At 54.0% G+C, this 10520-nt stretch overlaps 2 protein-coding genes across 2 annotated transcripts in view; one reads left to right on the top strand and one right to left on the bottom strand.

Moving 5' to 3' along the window:
* PRPF4 (pre-mRNA processing factor 4) overlaps positions 1-3370 on the top strand; it is a gene marked incomplete at its 5' end in the record, with an annotated part of 9249 nt that extends 5879 nt beyond the window's left edge. Inside the window, 5 exons of the mRNA XM_009071385.1 lie at positions 1498-1587; positions 2188-2310; positions 2631-2738; positions 2826-2944; positions 3092-3370. Of these exons, the coding sequence (XP_009069633.1) occupies positions 1498-1587; positions 2188-2310; positions 2631-2738; positions 2826-2944; positions 3092-3285 (634 nt within the window). The remainder of the gene's footprint in view (positions 1-1497; positions 1588-2187; positions 2311-2630; positions 2739-2825; positions 2945-3091) is intronic.
* A 1804-nt stretch (positions 3371-5174) lies between these two features.
* Positions 5175-10515, bottom strand: WDR31 (WD repeat domain 31; the record flags this gene model as incomplete). The annotated part of the gene is made up of 8 exons (XM_009071384.1): positions 5175-5335; positions 6637-6799; positions 7535-7676; positions 8274-8341; positions 8954-9054; positions 9138-9282; positions 10011-10085; positions 10471-10515. Coding segments are annotated over 8 exons (900 nt in total), but the record flags the coding sequence as incomplete, so codon positions are not given.
* Positions 10516-10520: the final 5 nt, after the last annotated feature.

Raw genomic sequence — 10520 nt, 5'->3', positions numbered from 1 at the left:
AGCAGGAAGAGATCACCCTGATTAGGGGAGTCAAGGTGAGGGAGATCATCTGAAAGGAGTCAGAATTTCTGCTGGGCACTGGTAAACTGCTGGGCGTGATGGCTGGAAAGTTTGGGGATTGTTTCATTCTCACCTTTCACTTAGGAGAAGATTTTCCCATTGGATATTAAACATCCAGTTTTAGGCACCACAATATAAGAAAGATGTTGAGCTATTAGAGAGGATCCAAGGGAGGGACATGGAGATGGTGAAGGCTTTGAGGGGAAGTCATGTGAGGAGCAGCTGAGGGTACTGGGTCTGTTCAGCTGGAGAAAAGGAGACTGAGGGGAGATCTCATCTCTGTATACAACAAGGGGCAGGCAGGGCAGGGACAGCTCTGATCTCTGCTCTGTGTGACCAGTGACAGGACTGGGAACAGCTGGAGCTGTGTCAGGGGAGGGTGAGGTTGGATATCAGGAAAAGGTTCTTCCCCCAGAGGTGTTTGGGCACTGAACAGCTCCCCAGGGCAGTGGGCACAGCCCCAAGGCTGGCAGAGCTCCAGGAGTGTTTGGCCAATGCTCTCAGGCACAGGGTGCATTGTTGGGGTGTCTGTGCAGGGGTTGGACTGGTGATCCTTGTGGGTCCCTTCCAACTCTATATATCCTGTGATTCTGTGAAATGAACTTCTGAGTGACTGGAAAGCACCAGGGGGTGGAGAGGGACTGACCAAACACACAACCATGCACAAAAGCTTCAACCTGTGCTGAAAGCAAGTGGCTCTGGCCCTGCACAGTGGAGTTTTGGCAGAGGTGCAGCATCTGGCTGAGGCCTGTGAAGAAGAGAGCAGCAGTGCAGGCACTAGAGCCCCAGCAGCACCTGTGGGAGAAGTGGAGCCTGCAGTGCACCAAGAAGAGCAGGAAGCTCACAGATCCCAAATTGTTTATCCTTGGCTGAAACTCACCATTTCCAACAGCAGAAGTGCCCTGTGTAAGGGCACAGAGGGTTGTTAGCCTCATGTGAGCACATCTCTTAATGAACCTGTTGGAAGGAAACTTAACTGCTGTTCAGGTTGTCTGCTGAGGGCTCCTGACCTGCTGCCTGTCCTGGGAGAATAAATATTCCCTCCATCCTGCCTCCTGCAATCCCTCAGAACAGCAGGATTTGCTGCAGTTCAGGGTGTGTTCTGTGGAGTCACCTGTGCTTGGGGTAGTCTCTGTTTTGTTTCTGCACATTCAAAGTGCTAATGACAAAGGCCTAGGTAGTTTTCAGGAATAATCATCATCATTATTATTTCAAGGAGAACTTTATAACCAACATGAGTGTGGATAAAGGGCTTCACCTAGAGCTTTAGGAGTGTGAACCAAAGGCAGAATTTGGAGTCATTAGGCATAACTCTGATGTTCCTGTCTGGTTTGATGTAATTGGATTGTTTGCTGTGCTCAGAATGTCTTTGCAGAGGCCTGGCTGGAAGCAGACACCTGTGGCCAGTGCCCAATGGGGTTTGCTCCTGTGTTTCAGTGATGAACCAGTGGCAGATATTGAAGGACACAGCATGAGAGTGGCACGAGTGATGTGGCATCCATCTGGGAGATTCCTGGGCACCACCTGGTATGGACATTTGGGATTTGGCAGGTTACTGGTTGGACTTGATGATCTTGGAGGTCTCTTCCAATCTTGATGATTCTATGATTTGCTTTCAGACATGATCATGGACTGTCCCACTGGTGGCCCAGTGGTACCAGTGTGTGCCCACAGTGATTGGGCATGGGCAGGGCTTGGCCATTACTGACCACAGCTGGACTGTGCAGTGTCAGCAATAGCAGAGCACTGGGATTCCCTTCTCTGAAACACTGTTGGTCTCCAGTGGCAATAAAATGCCTCCAGATAGTGACAGATCCTGTTACTCTTCTTGGAGATACATGGAGACCAGAGGACATGGCATCAAGTTGCACCAGGGGTGGTTTAGATTGGGTATTAGGGAAAATTTCCTCATGGAAAGGGTGATCAAGCATTGGCACAGGCTGTGCAGGGCAGGAGTGAAGTCAGCAAACCTGGAGGTGTTCAAAAAACTTGTGGATGTGGCACTTGGGGACCTGGTTACTGGTGAACATGGCAGTGCTGGGGGAATGGTAGGACTGATGGTCTTGGAGGTCTTTTCCAGCCTCAATGATTCCATTATTTAGTTGGACAACTGCTTTGTTTTTGCAGCTATGATCACTCCTGGCGCCTGTGGGACTTGGAGGCTCAGGAGGAGATCCTGCACCAGGAGGGGCACAGCAAAGGGGTCTATGACATTGCCTTCCACACCGACGGGTCCCTCGCCGGCACGGGGTCAGTTGGCTTTGGTCAGGGCTGGGTGGGAGATGTTTCCAAGGGTTTGGGGCTGACCAGAGATCCTGCTGGGTAAATGGTCTCATACTGTCAGAGGGCAGGATGGGATATAGGATTTGTTTTTGCCTTGTGTCAGGTTAGTGTGACTCAGCTCCAGGTGTTTGAACCTCTGCACCTGAGAACACTTGTCTTAGTAGGCCAGGCTGGACAGGGCCTGGAGCAACCTGAGATAGTGGAAGGTGTCCCTGCCCTTGGCAGGGAGTGGGATGAGATGAGATTTAAGGTCCTTCCAACCCAAACCAGTGATTCTGTGATTCCAGTGGCCTGGATGCCTTTGGCCGCGTGTGGGACTTGCGCACTGGACGCTGCATCATGTTCCTGGAAGGTCACCTGAAGGAGATCTATGGGATTAACTTCTCCCCAAATGGGTAAGAAGGGAGGAGGGAGTCTGCATGGTTTGCACTCTGAGTACCAATCTCAGCCCCCAACCAATGTTCTTCCTCCCCCCTGGGCAGATACCATGTGGCAACGGGCAGTGGTGACAACACCTGCAAGGTGTGGGACCTCAGGCAGAGGAAGTGCATTTACACCATCCCTGCCCACCAGAACCTGGTGACAGGAGTCAAGTTTGAACGTAAGTCCAGCCTGTCCGTGTCCCTCTGGAGCTGAGGATGGGGATGGTGCACCTCAAAACCACACCTGCAGCTCAACAAGGCCTGTGCTTGAGATTTGTCATGTTTATTTGCAACTCACTTCTCTCCTTTCTTCTCCTCCACCTCAGCCAACCATGGGAACTTCCTGCTCACAGGAGCTTATGACAACACAGCCAAGATCTGGACCCACCCTGGCTGGTCCCCGTTGAAGACCCTGGCAGGGCATGAGGGGAAGGTGATGGGCCTGGACATCTCCCTGGATGGGCAGCTGATTGCCACCTGCTCCTACGACAGAACCTTCAAGCTGTGGACAGCTGAGTAGCTCAGAGGATCTGGGTGTGAACTGGGATGGGGATGTTAATGGTTTTCAACTGGGACTTTTTTATATTAAAGGAAAAAAACAGGAACCAGCAATTCCAACACATGTTCCAGCAGCTGCAGCCATGGGCTGCTCTGGGGTTCAGGGCTGGTGAAGCAGCAGTGCTGGCTGAGGCTTGACTGGAGTCAACTCTTGGATGATTTTTGGATGGTTTTCTCACCTCTAGGACTGTTCATACTGCAGATATCACTTTCTGCTCAGCTGAGGTGATCCATCTGCTTCTACCCTCCCTTCCAAGTTAGGCTCCCAGGTGTCCTCCAGCCTGTGTTAGACATTTGCAGGTGACCACAGAGCACCTCAGGTTCAGCCTGTTCTGCCCTTCTCCCTTCTCCAGGAGCCTTTGGTAGGACTCTGTGGCTTCAAACTTGATTTGCAGTTAGAGACAGACAGATGAGCTGTCAGAGAGGCACGTGGTGCCACAGTTCTTCCCCTGCCTCTGGATGGAGGTCTGCATCCCCTTGGATCCACTCACAGTAGAGATATCCAAGGCCAGGGAAGTTTTTCTTCTCCATGTACCACCTCATGTCCTACTCCTCGAGCCTTCCCATAGACTGGAAGTTGCTAATCCATGTAGGCATCTCCTGATTCAGCTTTGCTGTGTCTTTGTATCACCTGAGGTGATACAAAGGTCATTCAGTGTAGGATTCTGTTCTGCCTTACCCTGGGGGGAGTTTTCCTTGGTTATTCTTTACGTAGAGGTTTTGCAAATGTTGTGTTCTGGAGAATCAAAACACATTTTCAATGTGCATCCTGGACTAAGGAATGGAGAAATTACAGGAATTTCACGACACATAGTTTGATTCCTGTCTGCTGTTTTAAGAGGCAGCTGAGGGCACTGGGTTTGTTCAGCCTGGAGGAGACTGAGGGGAGACCTCAGCAGTCTGCAGCTCCTCAGGAGGGGCAGTGCAGGGGCAGCTCTGAGCTCTGCTCTCGGGTGACAGCGCCCAGGGAACAGCTGGAGCTGTGTCAGCAGAGGGTTAGTTGTATATCAGGACAAGGCTCTTCCCCCAGAGGTGTTTGGGCACTGAACAGCTCCCCAGGGCAGTGGGCACAGCCCCAAGGCTGACAGAGCTCCAGGAGTGTTTGGCCAATGCTCTCAGGCACAGGGTGCAGTGTTGGGGTGTCCTGTGCAGGGACAGGAGTTGGACTGGTGATCCTTGTAGGTCCTTCCAGCTCAGGAGGTTCTGTGATTCCATGAAAATGTCCAGGAGTAAAGAGAAGACCAATCCATGTCCCCACTGTCAGCTGGAGAGCAACTGTCGTGTTCCTTGGCAGTGTGAGCACAGTTCTGTTCCCAACACTCACAGTGCAGTTGGAGAAGATGTTTTAAGGAAAGCCCAAACCCACTCACCAGTTACTTTTCTTCTAGCAGAGTGTCTTGGGCTTTCTCCATTCCAGGCAGCATGGTGCCACCCCCCACCCGTGGCCAGCTTGGTGACTCCAGGGAAAACACTATGGGGTGAGACACCAGCAACTAACAGAAGTCTCATCTGGTCCAAGCCTGGATCCCACCTGTGTGTGCTCAGCCTGGGGCTAAAGTGTCTGCTCCTTGGCTCCTCACAGCTCATCTCCCTGTGCCCCATCCCATTCCACTGCCCTGCAGGGAGGGTTTGTAAGGAAAATCCATGAGGCTCAGGCGCAAGAGCTTGGCCTGATTGCATCCAGGGTTTGGTTTTCCTCCTGGACAGCTCTAGTGCCTTCCTGCTGCCCACAAACCAGCCAGTCACTCCCAGCCCTGCTGTTCAGGCACACAGTCCTGGTGCCCATGGTCAGGAGAGGCTCTGGGGGGTCACATCCCCCCGTGGGACAGTCTCTGCCGGAGGTCACAGCGGTCAGAACACTGCCACCTCCTCCAGCTGCAGCTCTGCGCCGCCGCTCAGCTGCAGCACGTGAATGCCAGAGTTGGAGCTGGCACAGAGCAGTGTGGAGCTGTCACAGGCAGCCAGGGAGGCCAGGGGGCCTGAGCCCTCGAGGAACAGGGTGGCCAGGCAGGCTGTGGAGGGAGAGAAGTCACTCAGGACACTTGGCTTGCTGAGGTGAGGCAGGACCACACCAACCTCCTCCCTCCCAGCTCTGCCCACGTGTCCCTCTGCTCTCCTGAAGTGTGTGAGCTGCTCCCCTCACTGTCCTGGTTCCCACATCCAAAGGCATCAGAAGTGCCCTCTGGAAAAGACTCTCTCCACCCCTGTGAGCTCCACAGGGGATCTGTGTGTTGCCCAGTTGGGCAGTGGCCTGCTGACATGGATCCAGGCTGGGGTTAGGCTCTGCCCCTTCTCTGGAGGGGAAGCAGGGCTGGATGGACACCAACCCAACTGGGCAGAGCTGCAGGGCATTCCCAACATGCCTTTTCTCCCAGATTACAGTTCAGAACAGGTTTTCCTAAGAGCTGTGCTACACTCACAGTTTTGGTGAGAAATGTGTGCAATATCCAGCACCACATCAGCCCTTCTGTGTCTGTTATTAAACCCCCAAGGGGATTTTGTGCATTAGACCCTGAGTGCTTGTGCAGCGACCCCAGCCCCATGCTGAGCTGCTAACAGAGCTGTACTTGGCATGGACCTACAGGCAACTGTCTCTTGTGGTGACCTACAACCTTCTAAGAGCACCTGGATTACTCCTGACCACTGTGGAGTGAGCCAGCTGGGAAGGCAGGATCAAAGCTGCTGCCAGCCCTGTGTGCACAGGGTGAAAGGACAGGTAAGGGACCGACAGGTGAGAGCTTCTCTGTGGGAGATCCTCTGGTGTCTATTTTCATCCCATCTTAAATAGGTGCATTTGGAGCAGGGCTTAGCCCCAGGGAGTGTCTAATGCTGGACTGGGCTCTGAACCTGAACAGCTTCCCAAGAGGTCTCTGCCTGCTGCTATGGCAGCACTTGGCAGGTACACAGCCTTTGTGTCCAGCTCAGGGGAGGACTCATCCCTCACCACCAGATTTAACTCTGAAACACCTACAATTCCTCTTCAAGAGGACAACCAAAGTGAGGGCAGCTGCTGACCAACCCTCTGCCCTCCAGCACAACTTCTGCTCCTTACAACTTTCTACTTGCACCTGTGAAAAGCTCAGGAGTTTCCCTGTTTTGATTTTTATCATTTGTCCTTTCATTGCTGAACCTGTAGGCCAAGCAGAAGCCCCTGGCTTTGCTCTGGGGTGTATCTCCACTCTGCCCTGCAGCTGGACTGGAGTAAACTCCATAGATATCAGGCTCATCCTGCCCATCACCACCAGGAGACAGAAAGGAAGCAGTTTTGTTATGCCAGAGGAAGGCACAGGGGGTGGGCAGGAGCATCTCCTACCTCCAGTGTCTCTGTCCCAGACCTTCACTGTGCTGTCGTTGGAGGACGTGGCGATGCTGGGGGTGAGTGCTGAGCCCCAGGGCAGGAAGACACAGGAGGTGGTGGTCTGGTAATGCCCTTTGTACTCACACACTCTGCTCCTGGTCTGCCTCAGGTCCCACAGCTGCAAGGCAACAGGCAGTGCTCAGAGCCTGAGCTCTGCCACTGGAGCTGTTTTACAAAGAAAGGAAGATGGGGTTGGGTAAATTGCTCCTCAGTGACTACTGCCTTTGTCCCTGCTCATGCTCACAGGGCTGGAGAACATCAAACCCCAAAGAGTTTTCAACCACTGGTGACTGAGCATGTGCCCACACCCATTGATGGGCTGTGCAGGCAGATAACCACATCTCCAGCCTGCTCCTGTCCTCAGCCCTGTTCTCCCAGGGTGGGATGGAATAGTCTCATCCTATTCATCCTCACACACAAGGTGAGGTGCAGGATTGAATCCCAGGTTTGGAAACACCTGAAGCAAGGGCTCCCTTACAGGCTTTCTGCAAGAGTCTTGAGCTCCTCAGTGTTTTACTGAAATGAAATCCCAGACTGGTTTGGGCTGGAAGGACCGTCCTGCTGCCTCCGCCCCCCTGCCACGGACAGGGACAACTTCCACTAGCCTCCAACCAACCTGGCCCTGAACACCTCCAGGGATGGGGCATATCCCAGTGCTTTAATCAGGAGTAACTACTCTGAGAAGACTTCCCATGGGACAGGCACGAAGACACTAAGCTCTGGCTGGTGGCACCAGGCAAGGCAGTGGGAGCAAGCAGAGCCTTGGAGCACGGCTGTGCTGCTCCCTGCTGTCAGCCATGGGTGGGGAGGGAGAAGGAAGAGGAGCAGCAGGCCTGGGGCCCAGCACACTCACGGTGGCCTCGCCGCCCTGGCCAGCGGAGCCGCTGCTGCCGCTGAGGCAGTACCGCCCGTCCTGGCTCACGTCGCAGCACGTCTGGATGTGCTGCTTGGCTGGAAATGTGTGTGCCACCTGCAGCTCCCGGCTGTCCCAGACCCTGGCAGGTGGGGAAACTGAGGCATCATTGTCACGATGGGCTTCCCTCGGTGCCCTCCCGCACACCCTGGCCATGCCCTCGTGCTCTGCCCTGGCTGCTGTCCCTCGTGGGGCAGTGTCCCTCCTGCCCTCCAGCTCCCACAGCTCTCCCTGCAGGTATCCAGCCTGGATCACTCTCCAGCCACAGCAGCTTGTGCTGAGCTTTCTGTTTCATAAGACCCCTCAACCCTGGCAGTGCTCAAAGCCAGGTTGGCTAAAGCCTTGAGCAACCTGTTCTGATGGGAAGTGCAGGGGGTTGGGGCTGGATGATCTCAAAGCTCCATTACAACTCCTTAATATACAATAAAACTATGATAAATTCTCCTTTTCACCCACAGTCACCACCCAGTGCTGCTTACAGCCCCTCTGTCCCCATGCTGTCCTCCCCTAGCACGAGCCAGTGCTCCAAGACCCAGAGGACTGGAAGGAGGCTGCTAGCCACCCTGGCAGCAGGTCATGACAAACAACCACAAACAGCCTCTTGTGCACTGAGATCTCCCCTAACCTCCACGTGCCTCAGGCTGGAACTCCCTGCTCTGTGGCCACACATAGAATTTACCTGGTGGTTTTATCCTCCGAGGTCTGGATGACATAGGGCTCCCCTGGAACCCAGCACAGGTGTGTGACCTGTGGAGAGGGAAGAAGGAGCAGAGTCACCTCTGCCTGCAGCCCAGGCTGAGGAGGGACTTCATTGTTCTCTACAACTCCCTGCCAGGAGGTGCAGCCAGGTGGGATCAGGCTCTGCTCCTAGGGAACAAGGGGCAGGACAAGAGGAAAAGGCCTCAAGTTGCTTTGGAAGGGCTTAGGTTGGCTATTAGGGAAAATTTCTTCATGGAAAGGGTTGTCAAGCATTGGAACAGACTGCCCAGGGCAGAAGTGGAGTCACCATCCCTGGAGTGATTTAAAAGCCATGTGGGTCCACTTGGGGACATAGTGGTAGCCTTGGTAGTCTAACTTGTCTTAGACTCAATGACCCTAGAGGACTTTTCCAACTCTGACTTAGAGCACTAATAAACTGCTGTATGTCCCTTGGTACATTTGTGCTCCTGGATTTGCTGTTACCTGGAGAAAGGAGGAACCAGCCTCAAGCTGTGCCTCCCCAGGTGCACATGGGCCCTCTGCAGTGCCTCCCTGTAGCACCAAGCTCCCAGCAAATTCACCCTATGCAGCCTCAGGAGTGAAACCACCACATAGGCAGGGAGGTGACAGGATGGGATGTGTGGAACCAGCAGCTCCTACCAGATTCCTGGAGATCATGGCTCTGCCCAGACGCTCTCCGGTCTCCGTGTCCCACTTGCACACGGTGTTGTCTCGTGAGCCTGTGCACAGCTGGGAGGCATCTGCAACCACCAGTTCACATCAGAAACAAGGCAAGGAAGGTTGTCAGTCAGTCCCTGGGGACTGGGGCTGTGTTGTTCCTCACCTGGGCTCACAGCCAGCCCAGTAACAACCAGGTCATGCCCTGGGAAGTGCTGGCTTGGCCCTGAGGTCCCGTGAAGCTCCCACATCATCACCGTCTTGTCCCGGGATGCACTGAAGACTCTGCTGGAGTCAAGGGCAGAGGTGACCTGCCAAGGACAAGAGGGAGAAGCTGGTTATCCTTCCTCCCAGCACAGCTCTGTGCTGGGAGAGCACAGCACTGCTGTCCTGTTACAGCCCAAGACATGGGGAGAGCCTGACCTTCACACCCTGTCCATGTCCTCAGAGCCAGGGAGTGGGATGGATGGTGGGTGGGTACTCACATCTTGTCCTTAGAAACCATCAATTTTATGGCAGCTTCCTTAAAACCCCAAATGGGCCCAATTGCTTTGAGCACTGGGGTGAACAATGTCCCCTTTGTCCCCAGAGGACCCACTGGGGCTATCCCCAGCAGAGGTGCACCAGCCACACCACACACCCACCCGTGCACGTCTGCTCTCCCCAGAGTGTGCTTGGCTTTGTCATTGCAATCCCAGAAGGAAAATTAAAGCCCTGCTGTTCCAGGCATGGCTGATTTGTGGAGTAACAAGCCTAGCAGAACAAGACCTGAAGCCAAGTGAACAGCATCTCCAAATGAAAAACTTGACCTCATAATCCATCCACAAGCATTTGCTACATGGATTGCTGGAGGGGAAGCCAAGCACATGTGCTGCAGCCCTGTTTGGATACACCATGCCACACTGTTTCCCTGGACAGAAAACTACCAATTGGGCCCTTTGGGAAAAACCTAATGTGTTCTGAGCCCTGTGTGGGTGACACACCAGTGCCCCATCATTCCTGGCTCCCAGTTCCTGCCAGGAGACCTCCCCACACTCACCTTGGTGACCTCCCGCTCGTGCCCCACGAAGCGCCGCAGTGCAGCCCCCGACCTCCAGCTGCACACAGCCACACTCTGGGGGGGAACAGGGAGAGGGGATCAGCACGAGGGCAGGGCTGGGAGGGTTTGCCTGTCTTTGGTTACATTATACTCAGACCTGTGCACAGTCCACAGGAGAGGGAACAGGTTCCTCTGGTTTTGAGCTCCTAACAGCATACATAGCTGTCTTCAGAGAGCTGTAACACAAGTGATCCCAAGCCTTGGCTGCAATCTGAGCTCTGGAGAGGTTATAAAACATGATTCCATGTGTGCCCTCATTCTAAGCTCATCTTTTCTACCTCAATTCAGTGACTGACAAAGCTGTTACCACTCCCACAACGTTCGAAACTCACGTTGAAACCTCATTGTCTAACCTGCCAACACCTTTCCCTGCCCATGCCCATGGCAGGGGGTACCTCACCTTGTCCCTTCCTCCGGACACGCAGAGGTCTGGCTGGAGAGCAGCCACGG

Source organism: Acanthisitta chloris, unplaced genomic scaffold (assembly GCF_000695815.1).
Source record: "Acanthisitta chloris isolate BGI_N310 unplaced genomic scaffold, ASM69581v1 scaffold19023, whole genome shotgun sequence".
In the NCBI taxonomy this organism is placed as follows: Eukaryota; Metazoa; Chordata; class Aves; order Passeriformes; family Acanthisittidae; genus Acanthisitta; species Acanthisitta chloris.
Note: the sequence above shows the minus strand (reverse complement) of the source record. Positions and strands in the feature narration are given on the sequence as shown.